This window comes from Callorhinus ursinus, unplaced genomic scaffold, assembly GCF_003265705.2.
Source record: "Callorhinus ursinus isolate GAN/ISIS: 27379988/994484 unplaced genomic scaffold, GSC_fseal_2.0 scaffold5, whole genome shotgun sequence".
In the NCBI taxonomy this organism is placed as follows: Eukaryota; Metazoa; Chordata; class Mammalia; order Carnivora; family Otariidae; genus Callorhinus; species Callorhinus ursinus.
Window position 1 is genome coordinate 39,396,580 of NW_027397067.1, and position 24,429 is coordinate 39,421,008.

Below are 24,429 nucleotides of genomic sequence, written 5' to 3' on the forward strand. Positions count from 1 at the left end.
AGCTGCTGTACAAGAGCTGAGTGAGAAAAGCAGAAATGAGGTTGCGTCTAAGATTTAAACTCTGAGATAAACACATCATGAATCAGAGCACAGACACCCCAGAGGTAGAAGAGCACGTGGATGGGAGAGATCGTCCGGGACAAAGGAAGGCCCGAGCTGCCAGGGGCCCTTGCAGGAAATGGCAGGACCTTCGGAAGCCAACGTTAAATGTCCGTGGTTCCTTTGACAAAGCCATTCCCAGTGTGAAATACTATACCAAGTGAGCTTAGCATTCTGCCATTAATCTTTTTTATTCTTTATCTTCCTTGGTTTTGATGATTTTCTTGCAAAACAAACTTTTGACTATACTATGGTAACCCCAACCCAGCTGACTGTTCTGTGGTTGTGTCACAATTAAAATACCTTTTTAAAGGCCCTGATATATGTGGTTATTAAACATCTCCCCACTGTGTTGCCCGCATTGGTTTGCTTCCAGCATGCTGGTTGTATATGGCCTGAGGCAGGCTTATAAATCTACTAAAAATACCCCAGTAGAATGTCAGTCCATCAGCCTGGTATGTATGGTTTTAGCAATGTCCAAAATATACAAAGGGATTTTTAGCAGTCAATCTAATTTTGCGAACAAATAAAGGGGCTCCTATAGGCTTTTAAAGTGCTGGGAGCCTCTAAACTCCAGAACTCTGGTTTAAAACGTAGAACTCAGCTATACATTCTTACTTCTTTACCATTCAGAAATTATGGCCCAGTGAAGGGGCGGGGGGAATTTAAGACCTCAAACTATGGTCAGTGGGAGGTGTTTTAAGTGAACATAGCTGAGGAGATTTAGAAACCTGGTTTGTATGTTAATGTCATAAATAAAAATGGGATTAAAGCAAAGTAATTTTTTTTCTACTTCAATTTAATTTATCCAGGAAAATATTTCAAGAGACCTGTACCTCTGGATCAGAGGTTTCTCCTATAACTTAGAAGCCCTTCTCCGTCAAAATTAATGCAATCACACTGTGTGTGTAATGGTCCTAACAAAGCCACGAACAACGTTAAGCCTGGCCCATCCTTCAGAGTAGTGAAGTATGATGCTCAGCGCCCACAGTGAAGTTTACTTCCTTGAGGTTTAGGCATTTAGAATAATGCCAGCTGGATTCTGGAAGAAACTCAACAAATAAGCAAAATTCCTAAATTATATCAGAAAATCCCAATTAGAGAACAGAAACCTGGATCCAAAACAATATTTTAAGGAAATTAAATATCTAATCTGAGTCAAGTGGCTTCTTTAGGAAATAGCCTGGTGTGAGTCTTATCCTTTTTCTGGCAGAGGCTCAGTTTGGCAGGCACAAGGGTGGTAACTGCCCAGCACTTCAGATTGAAATCAGATGTAGGCAACCTTCTCAATTTAAGCTGATTAAACACACAGACTAAACCAGGTAATTACAAATGCATGTGCTGGGGAGTGGAAAGAAGGGACAGAATGGGAACTTCTTTATAAATAAAAAAGTGGAATGATGCCAAATACAGAAACAGATGTTTTGGATCATGAAGCTGCTGGAAACTGAGCTTTTTTGCCTAGCATCACTGGGTTCTGACCCAGGATTCAAGAGCTCTGGCTAGTTTCACCTCCAGTCCCATTCCGAGGTTGTTCGATTCCATTCGTTTACCACCCACCCTCGGGACAAAAACAACCCTCAGCTGTAGCAAAGTACAACAAAGAGCAATTCAAATGAGCTAGTGGGGGGGGGGAGCTACATATTTTTATTGCTCTTAACATGGCATGGCAATGAATGTGCAGGAGAACTTTAGCGCAAGAGTTCCATTTACAAAAAAAAAAAAAAAACAAAAAACCCTCCAAAGTACATACTCCTTTTTAAAAGCTCATTAGAAAACAGACAAAGCAATTTCTATTAATACATTTCTCTTGGGTGGCTCTACTGAATTTCCTGTTGGCTCATCCATACTTGCAAGAATGATGCCTGACCAGGGGCACTCGGCCACTCAACCGTCACACTTCTGGGGACAGTGGAATGTGTAGAGTCTCGTGAGTACCCTAATTTGGATCATTTGAAATTTCTAAGCTTTCTGCTGTTCACAAAGGTGGAAAGTGCAAACTGTGTATAATACCCAGGGGTGTATCAACAATGGTTTAATCTAATTTTACATCTTTCAATTTATGCTTTTTATATTCAGGCTAGTATTTCCTGATAGTTGTTTGTTCGTTTCTTTCTTTCTTTTTTCTTCCTTCCCTCCCCTCCTTCCCTTCCTTTTTCCTTTCTCCGATCCATCCATCCATCCATCCTATAACTGAGCTTCCCTCTCAGTCCTCTAAAGAATGATGCTGGCAACTGAATTACCGTGACATGTAGAAGGCTCAAGAATACCATTTCATAGCAAATTTCATTTCCAAAATTCACGGCACTTTGTCTTCCCTTATTTGTGATATTATTATTCCCTTTCTGGCATAGAGAGTATTTTTCCCCTGATCTGAAAAACGGGAGTCAGCCATTGACCAAAGTTAGGCTGTGACTCAAAGAATATGAGGCTGAATACAACCCTCCCTTTTGCTAAATGTGCTAATACTACAGATGGAAAGGGAAATAATGAACTGAAGCTTGGAAATGCCAAAGCTTTGTGTCAAAGATTGTTGCTACTTTGTTTCATACCAGCCATTTTCTTCACCCCTAAGAACAAAATTGTTTCCTTCTTCCTATTTTAGATACACTGAGAATGGTCTTTCATAGCCTTACCTGGAAAGTAATATCCTTTCTGGTTCTTTCTGTTGGAAATTCTTTTTCCAAGAAACAAAACATTTTCTCCTGATTACTTTAAGTTTCTCCAGGTCTATACTCACCTACAATTCTCCAGAAAAACTCTTGCATGCAAATGATGCTCAATGAATAAAACTGAATTATAATTAAAATTCCCCAAATATAAAGAACTCTACAACACATGGACTTAAATTCACAGTAAGGTCACATCTTACATTGGCCTTGCACCACACAGTTGAAATCCACTTTCAAATACATTCTGCAGCTTAGGAAACTGAGGCCCAAAGAATAAATAACTTTTACAGTAAATGACTTGCCTCAAGTTACGCAGATATGAAACTATATAGCCAAGGTTTGATTCACCCAGGCCTTTGGACTGCAAATCAAACACATTCCCCCAAAGTGCCACACACTGTCCATTTTGGATATTTCTTAGAGCCTGTTTTATTTTATTTATTTTTTTAAAGATTTTTATGTATTATTTGAGAGAGACAGTGAGAGCAGGAACACAAGCAGGGGCAGTGGGAGAGGGAGAAGCAGGCTTCCCGCCGAGCAGGGAGCCCGACGTGGGGCTCGATTCCAGGACCCTGGGATCATGACCTGAGCCGAAGGCAGACGCTTAACGACTGAGCCACCCAGGTGCTCCTCTTAGAGCCTGTTTTAGCCGGAATAAGGTTAGAAGGGTGCTGCACTCCTGAAGGCAGACAGAGGTTGGCACAGGAAGCTGGAGCACCAAAGACAAGGTATCATGGTGTGCAACGGAAACAGCTTCCGACGTTGAGTGGCTTCAGTCAGCCTGTCTCGGGTTTCACTTCCAACTACTTCACTTAGTGGCCTCAGACCCATGGGGCGAGGTACTTAACCCCTCAAGCAACAGTACCTACAACACGGGAATGATAGAACTGCATGGTTGTTGAGGATGAGGTCAGCACTAAGCACGGTGCCTGATGTTCAGGAAGTCCTGAATCAAATGGCAGAATGTAACAGCTCTTGGCACTGGCCGGGAGAAAACAAGCCGATCTCAATCGTGGCAGGGTATGTGGCCCCACGCCTCCCCCCCGACACTGACAGCTGCGTAGAAAACGCATCAGCTTACCTCCCCTTCCGCTTCATCAGTGACCACCTTTTCTGTACCCTCACTGTCCTCAGACCTTCAAAACCTTCGCCACTACTGACCACGTCCCCACGTCCCCATTCCTCTTTTCTGAATTCCCTTTGTTGAAATTCCCTCTAACTTTTGTGTTGAGATACTCAGATTCTGTTGTTACACTGTAACCTCCTTCTCTGTTCATTTCCCTCTAAATATTTGGCAGGAGGGGGGCGCCTGGGTGGCTCAGTCCGTTAAGCGTCTGCCTTTGGCTCAGGTCACGATCCCAGGGTCCTGGGACGGAGCCCCGCATCGGGCTCCCCCTGCTCAGCAGGGAGCCTGCTTCTCCCTCTGCCTGCCACTCCCCCTGCTTGGGCTCTCTCTCTCTCTGACAAACAAATAAAATCTTAAAAAAACAACTGATTCTTTAAAAAAATAAATAAAAATAAATATTTGGCAGGAGGGGGAAGGGGGCATAAAGGTAAGACAATCTTTTCCTTCCTATGCTCTCCCTCATCAGCCCTCCTCCTGGTTTCAGCTATCAGCTGTAACAAAATGACACTCCAGCCTGTTTCTCCAGCCCTTTTTTATTTCCTTCCTGAGCTACTTTCTGAGACTCCATTCACCAACTAATCCACCATGATGCTCCTGTCACCCAAGTCAGTATTCCCTAAACCTGACTCTCTGGTGTGGTCTGCTTCAGTCCCTGGCAACACTCATGTTCAAGACTTTGTCATCTTATTAGAAACTCCTCTTTCTTTGACTCAGTGCCAGTCCCCACAATCCTGCCTCCATGGTCTCTCCTCCCAGCTTTCCAAGCTCACAGTTACTATGCAAGTTCCTTCCCTGCCCTTCCTGGTAGAACAGCTTCTTAACTGGTTTTCCATTTCTCTTTCTGATCCATAACTGCTCACCTGGAAGGTGACTTGGTTATAAAATACTTCCACTCATCTCAACAACCTTACAAACTGAGACACATAAACATTACCCTAGTTTTACAGAAATGAAAACCAAAGCTCTAAGAGGTGAGTCACTCTAGACCATTCCAGGTCCAGCGCTCCATCCACTATACCGTGGAACATTTATGGATGCAAACAGCTGGCCTTTTTAATATGAAACAACCACAAAAAATCTTATTGTAACACAGAATCACAGTTTATGCTCTGAAAGCTCCAAACTGTTCTTGGGATCAATGGGTCTGACAGGATCATGGGGGCCTAATAGGAACCATGATGCGAGACTCCTGGGCTGTAACTGTGTCATAACTAATTCTACAGCATCCACTGAGGTCAAGTTTCTATGGTTTGGGACATACTGCACAGAGTAGTCCACTGGGGGTGGTTCCATTAAGTCTAGAAGGAGTAAAGAAGATGAACCTCCCAGAGTGACTGGCTCACACTGTCAGGGCTTAGCACGTTCTGGAAATATAAAGTTTAAAGATTTGATCAGTGTTTCTCTTTAAATGCAACAAAAATGTCCAACTTCAATGTAAACTGTGAGGTTCTGCACCTATGCTGGAATAATAAATAAAGGCTATTTTAATCTGGAGGGAGGTGGATATCAATTTGGTGGCTTAAAATTCAAAACTATCAATAGCATAATTATTTACTCTTTGTTCTCTGCCCACTTGCAGTCATTCGCTTCAATCCCCAAGCTAGAACTGGTTATGGATCTCAAAGAAGAATTGTAGCAGGTTCTTTGGAAATAGGCCCAATCTGACAATGTTCATTGGGAAAAAACCATATATGGATGGGAACCAGATATGAATATGAAAAAAATAAACAGTTTAAGATGGCCAGATTGGGTAAATTTTTTTTTTAATTTTGATTTATAAATGCTGGCATTTATAAATCAAATTTCTAGGTATATTCTAAGTATATTCTAGGTATATTCTGAGTATATATAAGTATATATTTCTAGGTATATTCTAAGTATATTCTAGGTGCAATACATTTTATACGCTACAAAAGAGAGAGAGGGAGAGCATGAGCAGGGGGAGGGGCAGCGAGAGGGGGAGCAGCAGACTCCCCGCTAAGCAGGGAGCTGGATGATGCAGGGCCTCAATCGATCCCAGGACCCCTGGACCATGACCTGAGCTGAAGGTAAACGCTTAACTGACTGAGCCACCCAGAAATTATCATACTGCTTAGATGTCTGCCCCAAGTTCAGCATCGTTCTACTATAATAATAATTATTAGTCTATAAAACCAAGTAAAGTTAGAGAACTAGGTAGGAATAATCTGAAGGAAGTCCAATGAAGAAATAGATACACTAATATATAATCAGGAAAAAAAAATTCCTCTATTGCCATGTGGCTGTTAAGAAGGCAGCCAGTCTGGGTTGAGGGCCCGCTCACACTTACTGCTGAGACCCTGAGCAGAAGCCTAACCTCAGCCGCAAAATGAGGTCAAGAGCACTGTCTACACTACCTGGACTCACAGGAAGAGTAAATGTGCTACAGCATAGAGAATACAAGAAGCAGTTTCTACTCTAATTAGAGTTAAACATTCACGGCAGGTCGGCCGGTTTCACCTCGGGCCAAACTTCCTGCCACTCCACCAACTATGCTGAGTGAGGATTTCTGCATGCCAGGGACAGCCTGGTGTACAGGACTGGCCCGTCCTGGCGCGAGCACCCCCTTTTCCACTGAGAAGAGTCCCTGCGTAGATGATAAACCACATGCCCCGCCCCCCCGCAATAATACTTGTGCCTAGTCGTTCTGGACTGTACACCTTCCTACTGCTCTTCTCCCCAGTTCAAGATTTTCAACTCCTGTCTCCTCCTTCTGGAATTTTTCCATTCTTTACTGCCTACTTTTCAGAAGCAGTGGTTTTCCTAAGCAGAATGGGCATTAGTAGGTCCACTGTACCTGTGTGAAAACAGGTAGAAAGAGGAAGACTAAATTCAGAAATCATAGAATGAGGTATTCATGAGCACTGGCCCTTAACACAAACAGCTCAGAAGAAACTCGGTCTAGAGAGCTGGTCTTCTGACGCTGAAGCTCAGATTTCTTTTTGAAGTCCCTCTGAAGAGAATAATAATATTTTGTACATTTATATTAACTACATATGCATTTTTGTAGTTTCAGATTAGATCATGTATGATCTAAGTAAGAGATGGGTACATGTCTATAATAGGAGATGGCCTCAAACTAAGAGAGAGAAGGGAGAAAAAGACTTGTTTCAGTCAGAAAAGCTTAGTGTATTTTGTGATGCAGGACAGACTGTGGGAAATATAAGCAGATAATGATGCTTTGCATTTACAGCTCTCAAAACACTTTGAATTAAAATGCAGGTATAAAAAAAAATCCTCAAAACACTGTGTGTCAACTATACTTCAATAAAAAACAAAAACAGACAAAAAACTTCTAAACACTCCTGTGAGTACGGTAGCAAAAAACATCTCATTCCTTAAGAAGAAATAAAGACCCACAGCAATGAAATGATTTGCCCCAGGGTTCTTGATACAGTAACTGAGCTGGAGCCAGGATTCAGGTCCTCCCCTTGGATTCTTTTGCCCCCATGCACCTGCCTTGGAGCTTTGCTAGCAAAAGATGACCATCAGATCGCCTGAGCATGGCCTTTAAGTGGTGTGGCCATATAATTCACTATACAAACCAGAATACTTGAGAATAAAAGGGACCATTTGGTAATTACATGGGACAACAGAGGTAAACCAGGACTGTGTCACTCAAACTGGGAGGTATGGTCACCCTGTACCCCGCCTTTATATACTACTCTCCTGATTTTCACATTAAACAGCACAAGCTATTTAAGGACTTTGTGCTATTTACGCTTTCCAATTCACAGAGGTGATCTGTCTAGCTGGATTCAGTCATTGATTTGAGTTTCTTAAAATGTTTTAACCAGTGTTGTTTACGCACACACAAAAAAATGAAGGTTACCTCTTCCAACAACCCTCTCCCCCAAAGGAAAAACATACACCCCGGGCAGATCAAAACCAGTTGAGTTTCTGAAGCCCGTTCAAGTAAGATCACCTGACGTGTATATCCCAAACCCCTCTTCTTTCTTCCTTAACAGCCAACCCACCAAGAAATGCTGCCCGTCTTATCTCTTGGGTTCCCAGCCAACAGATACAATTTCCTCCACCCCCAGTGCCACTCTCAAGCATCTTCACCCCCATCTGTCTCCTGAAGCAGATTAGTTCCTCCTTTTTGTTTCCTCTGGTCTCTCTCCACCCTGCAGCCTGAGTGAGCCTTCCCAAACACTCACCAGACCCAGAGTCCTCCTGTTCTCAAAGCCTGGCATGGCTTCCTTTTCCACCTTTTCTCTTCCTCCTGCATAGAGGCGCTGACGTGCCCCCTGCCCAAGGACACAGTGATGAAGCAATGGGGGTGGAGGGAGAGGGGAGCAGCTGCTGACCAGTTCCTGATTACCCTTCAGTACCACATGAAATGAAACCCAAGTTCCAGAAGCTTTCACACTAAACCTGTTAAGACTCTTATAATTTAGTGATTTGCCTCCTCTAATGAACTGTACTCTACATGAAAGCAGAGGTATCTTCAGTGCCTAGCATCCTCCCCGGCGGAGAATAAAAGCTCAAAACTTTGTTATTGAAAGAATACATGAATACATGGATAGGAGTAATTTAGAGTTCTACGTATTGAATCACAAACTGCCCTGGGCAGGTCACAAACACGACTTTTTTTTTTTTAAAGGAATGCCCATTAATTTCTTAGTACAGTTTTTAAATCAGTGGTTCCTATATTTAATGGGATTTTTTTTTTTTTAACCAATTACTATGGCAGCCAGACCTCCTATGTATTTTTCTAAGAAAACAAAGAACAATTTATCAAATTTCTACAGCACAATACTGGATGGGTCTTATTTGGGGTTGAGTAGCTAAAATTCAAGAAAACCCCCTGAAACAGAAGAGAGTTCTGAGAAGTACCTGAACTCTCTTCTCTGCACATCAGCTGGGCCAAGCAGTCCTGGCCTAAGAGAGTCCCACCCTGGAGCCAACCATGGTGAAGGCTGGAATAGGGAGTTATATCCTAGCCCCCGGGAGCCAAAGTTCTTCTGGTTCCGTCCTGGAGGGGCCCACGGAGTTTTCTACACTTGAGGTGACTTGCAATCATCGCTGCTGGGGTGACTTTTATCAGGTCATTTCTATGAAAAGGCGTATATTCCTCAGTGTGAGGAAAGAGCAGACTAAAGAAAAATAATGTGTTGGATTCAAAGTTTTGCTCTCACTCATAAATTAAAAGTAAAGAATCCCTAAGGGGGGGAAATAAAAAAAGTATTTACCTATAAATATGGGCAAAAGATAGAGCCGACTAAACTTACTACCACCAGGCACTCAGACTATTCCCAGACCCCGTCAGTCATTCCTCAGAAGAAGTCGCAACATTAATTTAGGGCTAGGGGATTAACTTCTCTGTCAAGTCCTTGGTCAAACGACTCTTACAGTGTGTACAGACTTTTGTCCAAGTCTAGAGGAGTCTCAGCTTCGTTCCAATGAAATCTCTCTTCCACCTTTTGCTCTCCTATTCTCAGGAAAATGTTTACATTGCTTTTGAAGAAAAGAAACTCAGTTATTGGAGGGATCAAGCCCCCCACCCTGACTCTAAGTCTTTAAAGAGGTACTGCAGTTTAAAGAGAAGAAAAGTAAGAAATCAGGCTTAAGTTGCCTTTCAGATGATCTGCATCCAAAAATGACCATAAAGATCCTTATTTCTATAAATGTTAAATACTAGTGTCAAGATCATGTATTTTTCTGGATAGATGTAAGGAATAAAGGTACAAAGCTTTTAGCCGCTGAAGGAATACAGAATGCTACTTCCCAAATACAAAGACTTAGTTCTCAATTTCTTCCTAAACATCCATCTTTAGAATTTAGTGGCCTACAGAATACTCTTACTATACATAACAGCCCTAAAGTGTTCTTGTGTAAGTGATAATGTTCTAGTGAAGACAACTACTGTGCTTCATGGTATTACTAACTTAAATGGAGCAGGACAAATTCTCTCCAAAGGATGTTAGAAATTAAAAAACAACAACAACAACAACAACAACACAAAATAAGGTCCTTAAATATCTTAGCCACAAGATGCCAATAAAATTGAATTTATGTTTAGCTTAATTTGACAATGGAAAAGTCAGCAGTTAAAGAGTAGATAAACTTCCCTTTGTCCCTCTTTTCCTGAGAAACTTTCAAATGTTGAAAATCAATTCCTTTTGTCCCCTTGTTATTCATCTGCTACACATTAAATAGAAACTCTCGGCATTGAGTGATTCCCGCAGGGTCTTTCATCTACAGAGAAGCCTGGTACAAATTAAATTCTTACTCTCCCTCACAAATTATAGATATGTATTGTAGTAGACCATTGATTTATCAGTTGATGCTCCTGCTAGTTCAGCTCGGTGAGACTAGCTAACTAAGGTCCTTTATCTGAGTTACTGTAGGGTAGGGGATGATTGTGGGGCTGCATTAATTAATGTGAAGCATTACCATATTGTTCTGACTTTGCAGGCTCTAATTTTAAAAAGCATTCTGTTAAGTACCGTGTTTTAGTTACTTCCCAGATCCTTGAGCCATTTGGGCTATGTGCGTGTATTTTAAAGATTTTATTTATTTATTTGAGAGAGAGAGAATGAGAGACAGAGAGCACGAGAGGGAAGAGGGCAGAGGGAGAAGCAGACTCCCCGCTGAGCAGGGAGCCCGATGCGGGGCTCGATCCCGGGACTCCAGGATCCTGACCTGAGCCGAAGGCAGCGGCTTAACCAACTGAGCCACCCAGGCGCCCTACATGCGTGTATTTTAATACACTCAAATAATACCACCTCCAGTGGTGAGGTGATGGCCAACATCGTGGTTATTACAAATAATGTGGAAAAAAGAGACTGTGCAGAGGATGGCTTAGGAAGGTTGAGCTGATGCAGAGGCCGTTTTTGCACTGGAATTTAGGACCAATAGTGAAGGGAGGGGCTGCGATGCCGGCCCTGCAGTACCTCGTTGGAGAGCATGTCTGCACAGGGCATCTCTACGGAACCCCTTCTATTAGAAGGAAACCACACACAGACGCTGACAGACACGTGTGACACAGCTGAGTCTGAAGCCTCTCAACAGTGCTAGGAAGTTGTGAGCATTTCCCACCAAAGACATTAAAAACCTTTCTTGGCAGAGTTGTCCTTTTGGTCTTTAATAAAGACAATATTTGCTCAAGCTCTTGATGGATTCCACAAGCGCTAGAACTCCCCCCAAATTATTCTGATCCCTACCCTGCCAAAGATCGGTTTGTCTAAAATCCAATACCCGCTTTTATTTGTGACCTCCTGGACTCAAACCCGAGCACTCGCATTAGTGGAAACGATCTGCTTGCCTTGGAAGCCCCCGCCAGCCCCTCACCTCGCTCGAATCCTCTTGCTGATTGATGACGGCCAGTGCGTCCTCTGCCGCCTGCCGCTTGGCCTCTGCCACCGTGCGCTCCATCTTGGCACGCTCGGTCGTGATCATGTCATGGGCTTTCCGCTCGGCCTCCGACACGGCCTTCTGCAGCTCGGTCATCGCCTGGCGCTTCACCTCGTTGACCGCCTCCTCTGCATGCCAGGCAGGCCGCACCGGACGAGAGAACATTTCCCTGTTAGCGCAGGACCTTGGATCCTGATCGCTGTTAAACACAATTCTATAGAACGGGCATGACTCCCATCCCAATTATTGGGCAGTTCTCCTGGCTGTCTAAATAGCCAGCAGCTTTCTGAAATTCATTTTGGAAAACAAAGGGTGAGATCTTTTTTTTGTTTTTTTCCTTTAACTTGCATGTCTGGGAATAGTTTTTAAACTACTCTAGCATCACTACAACTTTTCTACCAAACTAGTACCTCCAAAAATGATTAGGAGACCAGACTCACGTAGCTAAAGGACAAAAATCACCACCAGAAACCTGCCTGGATAATTCAGACACATTAAGGTGGTTTGCCACAAGGCTATAGGTTTAATATGCACATAGGGAGTTCATGTTAAAAAGCGTTCAGAAGAAAAGAGGAAGGGGATGGATTTTACACATATCCATATCTAAGTGCTAACAATTATTCTGCTGGTGAAACATACAGCACGATAGTAAAAGGTAATTCGTATGGCAATTATGTCGATGTAGACCTTGTAAAGAACATCCAGGATGAAACAGATGATCTGGCTTTTCTTTTTCCTAAGTCATTTCCTGAGTCATGTGGATTTATGCCCTTTCAGGCTAAATGATAGGGTTCTTTAAAAATCATTTTCTCATTTCCCAGTTTTAAGCTGTTGCCCATCTACTCAATCAAATATATACACAGCTTCGCATAACCAACTGTTGCACTAGACAAACGTAATCGAATCATACCAGAGGCCAAAACAATCAGGCCTGCCTACAAACCTGCAAGGTGTCAAATTAGCTCTTTATTTTTGGCTGTGGAAAGGGTGCAAAGATTTGACTAATGTACAATATGAGATTGACAACTAAAACAAGTAATTTCCATTTAAAAAAATTAACTGTTCTAATTAACAAGGGAAAATATCCTCCCCCTAAATTAGTTTATCTAATTTTCATCTTTATTCAAAGCAAAATGACAATGATTAATTGAAAATTTAATAAGCAGTAATTATTAACTTGGCAAACCTAGTACTAATTAACACTCTATTAAAACTAATTATGACATGTTTCATTCAAGTGTTTGCACTTAATTGTTTCACCCACTTAAAAAGCACCTTAATTAAATGTTCTGTTTAATTAAAAACATAGATTCCTAATAAAAAAATGTTTTACTGTAGATTAAAAATGTAAGAGATGCAAATATTCCTATGGTTTCTTAAACGTCTATGGTTTATTTCACACATCTATAGCCCAGGCCTTGAGGATCATCAAAAGCTCTCCACTAGTAATTAGCTGGCATGAATTTTGTAGGCTCTGTCACACCAGCCACATTATTTCTGAAGTTCTTTCATTTGTAATTACTGTCTGCTAGGTTTTATAAACTAAAATATAAGGGAAAGATCCAGACTGGAAATATTAACTAAAATATGTTAAGCCTTTGTTGGTTGCTCTAAGATATGCCATTTAAAATCTGGATAGAAACAGAGTACCGCACAGAGCTTGCAGCTCTTTCTTCACCAGGAGGTGAAAAGATGCCTTTATTACCCTATCATAAACGACCGGGGGCACCAGGGAAGTACTGCCCTTCTAACTAGACAGCCAGGGTCTAATTTAGTTTGAATATTCAAGGTGAATTAAAATTCTATCTAAGTGGTAATACAGGACAATAATTTTTGCTTACGATCAAAGCTGTAGCTTGACTAATTGTGTATGCAAATCAGGCAATTTATATTTAAATTATGCATTCCTATTCTAATCCCACAGGCATATACAGATCAGCAAAGAGAGTTGGTAGGACATTTGCAAGGTGCTTGAATATTTATTACCAACTGCAAACATTCACTGATCGTTTGAAAAAGAAATATACTGAAAAAAACACTCGGTTGTGATTTGAAAACCATCTTTACGTTAGATTTTCCCCTCAATTTTATGAAGATTTTTCATACCTTTACAGTGTGTTATTTTCGCTGTTGCTTTTAAAAATAGTAATTACAGGGGAAAACCGATGCGGCCTTCAACATTTGTTAGGACCCAAAATATTTAAAAATGTGTATTGTTACACTATTACATTGTTATACTCTTAATGGGGTAACATGCAGAATTTGAATGGGGTCTGTGAGTTACATACTGTTAACGTCCTGATTTTGGTAACTGTACTATAGTTATATAAGAGAATGTCCTTGTTCTTAGGAAATACACACTAAAATGTTTAGGGTAAAAGGGCATCAGATTTTCAACTTACTCTCAAAGGGTTGGGGGAAAACATGCATAACAGAGAAAGAAAGGGAGGGAAGGAAAGAGGAAAAGAAAGATATTAAACGAAATACAGTAAAATAGGGAAAACTGGGTAAAAAGAATAAGGCAATTTTTTATACCATTTTTGCAACCTTTCTGCCAGTCTGAAATCATTTCAAAATAAAATGGTGCTAAATATTGTATGATATACTTTCATGCACAGGACATACTTTTTGCAATTATATTTCCTGTGAAAAAGGATACCCTGGTTATAATACACTGAATTTTGAGAGCTCTACCCCTTTGATATTTTTCAAATGCTTTAAACTTTCTTTTATTTACTTATCTTTTGCCACAAAGGTAATGTATAATACTTTGATTGCAAAGACATACTTTATAGGTTTTCTTCCAAAAAAATTTTGCCCACAGCAAATTTTAGAATCTTGGGGAAAAAAGCTTTCAAATTGTAACAAGCTGAGTGCAGATGTCATATTTTGCCCTCAGTGTTTTCATTATGCTGGATGCCTTGACACTGTGAACACTAGAAATGGTTTTTAAGACGCCTATGAAGATAAATATTATAAGCAGTTATTCAAGATTTCCAGATGAAACTGTCGCCTGTACCTTGGGGATTTAATATACTCCTTCATATTAGCATCTATCCATAGAAAACTATCCCCAAACTGGTTTTGTACAGCAGATTAGGGATACTGGTATGAGAATAACACAAATACACACATGTAATCGACCCCACTTCCAAGTCCTATTTTAGATTGAAGCCCTAAGATAGAATATAGGCACATCTAAAAAATGTTTTGGGCATCGTTTGATAAGGTTTAATGCTTCTTAGAGAGTCCACGGACATAATAGAAGCAAGGGTTGTTCTTTCTCTACTTGTGCAGCCCCCACGATGTCAAGTATACCCAGAATTAGTTTCAGAAACCCACAAAACAGTGAAGAAAAATAAGAGTGGACTCAATAGATTACAACATGTCAAATTTTTAAAGAACCTGATTAAGTGGCAAATATATAGTGCAGTTTTGAATCTGCTTCCAATTGCTTACCACTTATGGTAGGACTTCCTTTGTGCAGAGCTATTCAAGTTGACTTTCCAACAAAGGTGGTATATTCAGGAAAATCTGCTCTCGCATAATAGCAGTCAAACAAAGACTTGAGCAGATAATAGCACAGAAAAAGAATTTGGATTACACAAGGCTTTCCTGTCAATTTTTCTTTATGAACTATCAAGGATTTAACTTAAATACACATAAACAAGGGAAATGCGGAGAAAGACTCTCTCCCTCAACATAAAATGTCATCCTTCTGCTGTCCAAAATGGCAATTCTTTGTGTCTCTTATTGGAGTAAGTTGCACTGACAGCTTAAAAATGGGGAAGAAAAGTGGTCAGAAAGAAGATGTGGCAATTCTTTTTCCAGCTAGGTGACACTTGGCAGATTTTAACAGCTTGGGAGTACCCCATGACCCAGGAAGAAAATCTTCTTAGAGGTGATGCTATAAATCTGGTAAGACTATGCAGCTTAGCAACATATATAACCTTTAAGCTGAATAATCTATCTGATTTGCACATTGGACATGCCAAGAGAGCCTTCTGATTCTCAGTGTAAGCTACCAGGTCTACCATAGATTTGGAAACTCCTTATCACTCTTAGAAAAACGTATTTCTTAGAAAATCTTTAAAAACACTTGGGTAAGAGCCAAACGATCAGAGCATCAGCCAAGTTGCAAAGAACTACGGACACAGGTGGGTCAAATCACAACCCCAAGAGACCCTTTCCCTTCACTATTTCCCCTTGATTAGGGATCCCAGCCCTATGCCCATCTGACCCTTTACAGAAATAGCATTTTCCAGTTTCTCCAAACTATTTTAATAGCTGGAGTTTAGAGCAGCTCAAAGCCACAGTATGTGTCTGTCACATCATCTTTAACTCTTGAAACAGGTTTTATGCTTTCTCTCCTGAGTCAGATTTTGCAAGGTTTTGGCTCAACTTTTCTAAGTGTTGGTGTCCCCCAAGATTCTGCCAGATCCGAACCTTCGGCAGTCAGTGTCACCGGGAACTTTAAATCAGCCCCAAAATGGAGACCAGTATCTCTTAATGAAAATCTGATAGTGTACACAGGCGGGAAAAACAGAAGTTTGGCAACTTTGTCATTTAATTTAGGAAACAATTTAGTTCTGGTCACTGAATATTAATTAGCCCGGAAGATCAATTTTAAGTATTGGTTGTAGTCATAAATCTGGGAGTACCTCAACAAAACTAGTTTTGTTAGGATTTTTTAAAGAATTTCGGAGACGTGCCAATTGTATCTCCACTTTTAAAAATCAGGAGAAAGGACTGACGTACGCAATTGAATTTCTAAAACATTAGTTTTTCATTAAGAGTAAAGCACATGCAAGCTGAGACCTCTTACGCAAGCTTTTAGCCCGAAACCATGAGAGCACCTGAAAAACGGGTTTACAACAGAAACACCTTCCGACGGTCAATTACGTGGCACTAGCAGATGTTCCTCAAATGAAACTATTCCGTGTTCTAGTCAGGTCCGGTGGAAGGATATTAATTAGGATTTTAAATTTTTGGTTTGTGGTGGGGCGCCTGTTCTGTTTTTGTTGTCGTTAGCAGGAAAGGCCCTCCTTGTCGCTCCTCCCATCACTGCATGAACAACTGCACACAGCTGCCACAACACTAGACTCATGTTTTTCAACAGTTCTTACCAGCTTTCTTCCAGATCTCCTCTGGCACGTATCCAGAAGCAGGCCTGTGAAGGAATTCCCGATGCGCATCTAGGAAAAGGATGCAAAGCGGGTGGGGAGAGGAAGAAAGCACCATAAGCACGTTATGTCATTACACAGAATAGAAGCAAGCAATTTCCCGTTCTCTTGGCTGCTCTACAAAAACATCATTCTAAAAGGCTGAGGATTTCACCTCTAGAAAATAAACACAAATAGCAAGGCCAGTCATCAGAGCTCAAGGAAAACAGAAAGTCATTGGCTTAAATGCCTTGTACGCTCAACATTAAACAACTTCAATGATTTCATTATCCAATAGGATGTTTGGGTGCACTGCTCCCAGAACCCTGTCACTCTGGGAATTTCTATAGGCATGTTTATTTTGTTCAAGAAAATAAATTGTATTTGGTAGTTTTCTTTTCAAGAGTCAGACTGGTAGTTAAAAAAATCAAATCTTAGGCTAATATAATTTTTTTTTTAAAGATTTTTATTTATTTATTTGAGAGAGAGGGAATGAGAGACAGAGAGCACGAGAGGGAAGAGGGTCAGAGGGAGAAGCAGACTCCCTGCCGAGCAGGGAGCCCAACGCGGGACTCGATCCTGGGACTCCAGGATCATGACCTGAGCCGAAGGCAGTCGCTTAACCAACTGAGCCACCCAGGCGCCCAGGCTAATACAATTTTCACATAGCTCTGATACCACCACCTTTCAATAAATAGTGAGCCTTACTCCATGGTTAACCAGTTCTCCCAATGACTTCTTAAAAAATCTCGCTGGGCACTAAACATTTTCACACAAATTGGATCGTAAGGATTTGACATGGGTGGAAGGAGAAAAGAATCATTAGAATGGATTCAGAGATATTCAGTTAACAAAACAAGATTAGTACATGCTTTCTAAAAGAGAAAATGACGTTTCACTTTAAATGAAATGCTGTGCTTAGCCTTGTCAAATTTTAAAAGTTTGAGAAAACAGATCACAATAAGTTGATGTAGGAATGCTAACCTCCAAAATAACATGTTTGTGGAAATGACAGGACACCTTTTACATTTTTCTATATATGATCGAGAATAAACTGAAAGTGTACACAGTCTTCCATAGTTAAAATATGTACTACACGTCTTCCATATTGAATTTTTCAATGAAAGCCTACGTATTTAGAGGTTTGGGGGCAGGAAAAAATCATTTTAACTTTTATAAATAGAACAATCATTCAACCCCTGATAAATTTCAAGTAATTAAGATTTTCCCTTAATTTATAAGAAATGTCAAGTACCAGAATATAGAATATGGAAAACAGAGAAAAGCGCACTCAATTTAGCTAAGTATGTATCATTTTACATTTGAATGCCTTAAATAGGTCTGAATGTTTTGAATCCTTGTAGGGCACACTGATAGTGGCTAAAACTGAAGATTTCCTCAATTATTCTGAATTAGCAAAAGCTTATTATAGCTTAATGAAGGGCATCTGGAAACTCTCTGTATTATCTTTGCAATGTTTCTTAAATCTGTAATTATTCCAAATATACAAATTCTTAAAACTTTACATTATAATTTCATGATTATGTGATAATCAGATATACTTGAAATACCCATTCTCATGATTATTCTCATGCACACATTGATTTCTGTAAGGAAAACGATGAAAACCAAAATGTTTTTATTTAAGTAATTTTCATTCATAAAACAGCTAGATAAAAACTGGTGCACACACAACTTCAAGGAAATGTGATGTGGCTAATTAGATTCATCAGGATTACCTTCCACACCACTATAACTATTTCCTGAAGAAATAAAGTGTAATAAAGTTCACATTTAGCCATATGACACAATTAAACAGAGAGAAACCTATGGCAGCTTTTAAAGACGGTTTTCTAGGAATAGATTTTGGCCTTAGTATAAGAATAGATACATAAAGAAAAACCATGCCTTCTCCAAAGCAGATAAAAAAAAAAAGTTTTTTCCATTTATTGGATTAAGAAAAGATCAACAGCTTGGTAAAAAATATTTATAAATGGCCAATCATTATTACAGGGAATGGGAAAGGTAATGTTAAGTTATCCGAAGGCCATGCATGAAAGAAACTAATTACCGCCCCTGAGAGCATAGGTAGAAGAGAGTTCGTTCTAGAGCTCAGTGAAGCTGAATCTTGGCTTTGCCACCTACGAGTCAGGTGACACTGAGCAGGTTAGTTTCTGCGTCTCTCAGTCACCACATCTGTAAAGTGGGGATACTGGTACAACGTTTGCGTGCACTGCTGTGGAGACTGAAAGAGGTACTTCCTAGTACCTGCTCAGCATGGCACATCCCAAATTCTCATTGGACATTAGAGAGGGTAATTAGTTATTACCCTCATAACTGTTATCACTGTTATTATTTAGTAGGCTGTCCAATAAGAATGGACACTTATTTCCTCATCAATAAGTAAGGCGGAAACAAGCACCTTAAAGTTTCTTTTTCTTCCAGCACTTAAATCCACATAGCACAAAACTTAAAAAGAAAGGAAAGGAAAAAAGAAAAACAAAAAAACCTCTCAAGAGATTTGGATTAAGCAATATACAACAGTAATTTTTTATTCCCTGAGTATATGTCACTTGGGGATAGAAGTTATTTCCATAGTTAGCAGTTCTCTGTCTTAGTTCTTGTTGGGAAGTCCTCAAATTTCTTACGTGATATTTGTATAAACTTTATTTAAAACTCATAAATGTTTATAGTCCCCAAATTTACTCAAAGATAATGTATAAGGCTTAAATCAGGCGCCCACCTTCCCCGGAGCTGTACAGATTGTGAGGGTCCATATACCACACTGGAAAGTTATGCAATATTTCAAGTTGGCTATATATCCCTAAAATTCTCAGTGACATATAGACTCAAACTGCACCTGACCTTGAAACCCAACAGAAACACCAAAACCAATCAAGTAAAAGTTTTCTTAATCCCACCCTACTTTCTAAAAGAACTTCTTTTCAAAATAAGAATCTAAAGGCAAAAAAATTTTTATAAAATATTCACAGATTTACATATATATGTAAATGCATATAGGAATGGAGCGATCAGATGTACTCAGAATCTATTTTTGATACACTGATGAATACTACCATCGCTACAGAAACCAAATGATGAAAAAATGTACTATCTTCACTTCTGTTGAAGTAGCAGCAATAACAATGTCTTTATGGGCAATACTGAGTTTAAAAAACAAAACAATCCTGAAGTTGCTCAATATTACAAGAGACAACTTCCCTCTGAGGACTTCTTTAATTTAGAATATTGACTGCTCTAGACAAACCTACGCAAAACACCTTACGTTTTTAAGGCCCGGATTTTAAAGCAGTGAATTTTTATTTGCCATTAAATCTTGACCACCTATAAAACATCAGTTGATATAAAATGGATAGTTATTAAAATGCAGTCATAGAAACAAAGACAGAAGAGCCTATAGGAGATGGTTTAAAGTGTGAAACGTATACATATGTAACTACTGAAAGACTGCAAAATTATAGAAAAGTCCCAAATTGAGTTTGGCTTGCTTTGGGACCCAAACTGTTTGGGGGTGAGAGGAGAAGGAGCCTCCAGAAGAGAACATGTCTATGAAGAGAGGGACTGTGTCAAGGTACAGGAGTAGTTATAAGAAATGTGGAAGATCAGGAAAAGCAATCTATGATGTAGGAGATGCAAGATGCACTACACGTATGACAGAATGGAGACCACTGGATACTAGAAACAGCAAGGGCCGCCATCAATATATATGAAGGGATGAGCTGATAGCCTTTGGAGAATCAATGGGACCTCATTTGACCCAGGACAGCAAGGCTCAAAGCTTGGCAGCACCTAGGTATGGCCTTCATTCTGTAGTGGGCAGAATGAGGCTGAGAGCATGATAATATCTTTCACAAAAAACCACCAAAAGAAAGGACGGGTTAAGTGGGTTCATCTTTACAAATGCTAGTTACTATTTTTAAGGATAATTAATTCAGAAACCTCAATATTATGTTTCAGAAGCCCAAACCAAACCTAGAAGCCAGAACTACATTAGGATTCTGTTTTTAACAATAAAAAATACCTAGTAGGAGGCAATCATCTCTTGTTTTTAAAAGATGGGTGTATCTATTACTCCCATCTTTTTAAACCCAATATACTTAAATACAGTGGGCACTTAAGATGAATGATGATCTTGAAATGAATTTCATGATGTGATTTAAAGGAATCAATACAAGTATACAAAACTCTAAACTTTTATATGCAGATATACTCTGAATAACATGGTTGTGGTTTTTATAATCTGATAGTAAGACAGGATATATTTCTTTGGTTGGGAGCAAACTATTTTTCCAGAGCCTTGTATTATGAATTAGGGTCCCAAAGGTACAACAGATTTAACTGTGTTTAAGACAGAATTCCCCTTTTCTAGTTTTTCTGCCTGTTACATAGTCACCTAAAAATTACTGTTTCAATGTATTTTCAGAATGAAAAAAATACTTAAGAATCTACTCTAATTTTATAATCTTGGATGCGAAGCAAGTTGGTTTCATGTACCCCTGTCCTTTAAAGTTCTTTTTGAGATTACGTATTAGAAAGAATAATAATAGCCATTACTTTTATCACATCTACTATGGGTCAGGCACTGTCCCATATGATTTATACCTATTAACTCATTTAATACAGAAACATCTATGAAGTATGTATTATTACTATTCGCATTTTATAGACGAGGAAACTGAGGCATAGAGAATTACTTGCCAAAGGTGACAAAACTAGGAAGAGGAGGAACCAGGTGTCTGAACCCAGACAATCTGTGCTTTTAACCTTCATACTAGATTACCTGAGGTTTTAGACAGTAATGAGAAATTCTATGATTCAATTATATGACAATCATAAAGCTTGCTGGCCAGTGGAATTTTAAAATACCAATTTCCCTACCAATCTACTTGAGGCAGGGGTGGTATTAATTTGCCAAACTTAGAATTCCTGAGCTTTTTTATGAATGATCAACTGGACTTTTCATTCCATTTAAAACAAAAAGCCTCTTTCTGACATGTCTCTTTCTGGCAAGAGTCAAACCCTTACCAAAACATACATGAAAGTATTTTCAAAATTTCATACATTCTCATCACAATATCCAAACATTCAAAAAATTAAAAAAGGGAAAAATGCATTCCTATTTCAGAGATTTATGCCTCAGTCTCTGGATACTTCTTTTAACTCTAATGGTATAAAGAACTTCTTGAGAAACACAGAGGGAAAGCACAAATACAAGATGAACTATAGGAAGACTCTAGAATAGTACACAGCCAGTAAAAAGAAAGTAATTTGAAGGAAATAAAATGTCAGGAGCCAAGAGAGTGATATGAACAGCACACTGAGCGAAAAGAGGAATGGAGGCAAAGGAGGAGAAAAGCAGCTGCAGAGAGACCCAGATCAACACTCAGGCCCATGAAGTGCTAATCAGCACCTACCCACCTATTTGGACAAAAGCAATTCTACTTCAGTGACCCTATGTGTCGATTCTGATGGCATTAGCTTCTCTTGGGTGAAATCCACAATGTAACAAAACTTAAATGTACAAAGAACAAGTCATACTTTGAAAATAGAGACAATTGTTTTAAAAATTAGCTTTCTAACTTTAGTACTTGAATATTTGGTGTTTTTCCTGGAAAGTTAGTAATAACAATAAAAATAATACAAATCTATGATCTCAAGGAAAAAATCTAATATTTTGAGGAGTTCTTCAAGATACCAACCTGTTTTTGAGTCAAAACAACATTATGGGCTCAGTATGTACTCAATTTTAAAATTGTTCAAGAGGCTATTCAAAATAGACTTTATTTAATTAATATCTAGGGAAAACTCGCCAAAATTCAGTTAGTAATAGATTAGTCATGTTCTCTTACTAATTCCTCACACTGACCTAACACTATGGATATATTTCAAAAGTGAGAATGGGAGTAAGTTTAACAAGTACAACAGAGTGGTCATGGAGGTTATGTTCTCCTCTGTCCAGTCCCCAAATGCAATTTAAAAATGCTCAAGAGTGTCTGTGTGTGTGACTGAAAACTGCCAATGCTTCCAAGCTAGGGAGGAAACCAAGGAAATATTTTGAACTAAAGATATCTTCTATAATATTATTCTGAAGTTCTGCAGGTCTCATTTGACCTCTGTAGCAGCTGCAGAATAGAGAATGGAGCTAAAAGAAACACAGGTAATGTAACTGCAGGATACAGAGATCTATGTGTACATAAAAATACAGACACAGCCACAGTTCTTGTCTACACACACACACACACACCACGACACACTTTCCGGAGGCAGAAATGAGACTCATCAGCCAGTAATCTCTGATCCTTTCTTTACACATCAATACATTCAACTCCAAAACCTAGGAGAGAACCTTCAAAAACAATGTGTATGAGTGTGGTCCATGATTACCAACCACCGTCTGTCTTAGAGCCACAGCCCAGCCCCGTAAAATAAAACTCACAGGCTTAGAGGCTAGGAAAGGCCATGTGGGATGCTTAAACTTGCACACTGTGTGGCTTTTGACAAGTTATCTCTCCAGCTGGGATGGTTTCTAAAAGGCAGTCTAGGGTTCTGTGGCCCTAACGAACATGACTGTTTATTAAAAGAAAAAAAGAGTCCAAACAAAGAAAGGAAATGCTTGTAGTCTTTGAATAATACAATCTACAAAAGCTTAAAGCCAAAGCAACCTTGTATGACCAAAACTATGAATTCATTAAGCATCATCGGAAATAATGTAATTTGGGTACTCCTAAGAAGTTTTTAAAACCAACTTTATTCTTTTAGTTAACAGGGAAACTAAACCCATCGTCCTCGAGAACAATATATATTTGCATCACCAGAATGTGTATGCAACAGTGTGATGATATAATGTGTCCTATATTTTGTGGGCTGAAAATAACTCACTTAGGCATGAAGTCCCATCAGTTTCCGAACTTTTTCTTTGACAGTAGACAGCAGATAATACTAATCCTGTCAGTTCAGGGACCATCTAGTGCCAGGCCACTAGTGGCCACTAGCTGTGGCCCCGCCTATCTTCTCCAATATACCAAAAGTTCCTCAAGGGAAGGAAGGAAGGATTTTATTCCTTTATTACATTGCCTAACACAATGCCTGGCACACAGTAAACGCTCAATAAATAAGTACTGACTCAACAAAATCAGTTCAATAAAGTAGGTTAAACTGAACACTTTTACTCTTAAAATTTTATTTAGTTAAGGCTTTCAATTTTTGCCTACACTGCATGGTTACGAATACCCCCTTTATTTGTCCTGAACAGATCCATCATGATTAACAAGTTTTTGTTCACAACAAGGAAATAAACAGGATACTTATTCAACTCTGCTCTAAATAGTTTTACAAGGACCGATGTTGGTTCAAATTAAACCTATTTTCATTACTTGCCTAAATGTAGCCTAACAAATGTACCATGCTTTAGAATAATACCTAGTGGGTAAAGTAAGTGATTTGAAATCTTTCTTTATCTAATACTTATTATGGTAATAAGCATTCAGCATTCAGGGATTAGCAGGAATCCACAAACCTAAAGCACAAAGGAAACTTTATTGCCTAGGAATAATTTTGATAAAAAAGATAGTATGATCAATAGCCAGGTAACAGACAAGTTTTTAATTTTTAATAATCAGCCAGGGGTGATAATGAGGCCAAAGTCATGAGCTTAATCTACACGTGTGTAATTAGTTTGGTTTGCGGTGCAGACTGCGCCCTGAGTGAGTTGACAGGTGTGTGGCTAAACAAATAAGAAAACTGAGATGAGGGAACACGGATCAACACAAATCCATCTCCACTAAGTTTACTCAGATGGTACCCACGTGTAGTAGCCAGCAGTGTAAATGGTAACATCTTGTTATTAATTGAGACAAAAGTTCACAGGCTACTCAAAAAATCTCCCAGGTTCAGGATCTCTTTCCAGTATTTGTGATGATATTCTATTTATAACCTCAACAATCTCCATATATCAATATTAGATATGGCTACA

At 39.4% G+C, this 24,429-nt stretch overlaps 1 protein-coding gene across 1 annotated transcript in view; it reads right to left on the reverse strand.

The window, feature by feature from the left end:
* RUNX1T1 (RUNX1 partner transcriptional co-repressor 1) overlaps positions 1-24,429 on the reverse strand; it is a 131,706-nt gene that overhangs the window by 5,186 nt on the left and 102,091 nt on the right. Inside the window, 2 exon segments of the mRNA XM_073892954.1 lie at positions 11,212-11,402; positions 16,401-16,469. Of these exon segments, the coding sequence (XP_073749055.1) occupies positions 11,212-11,402; positions 16,401-16,469 (260 nt within the window).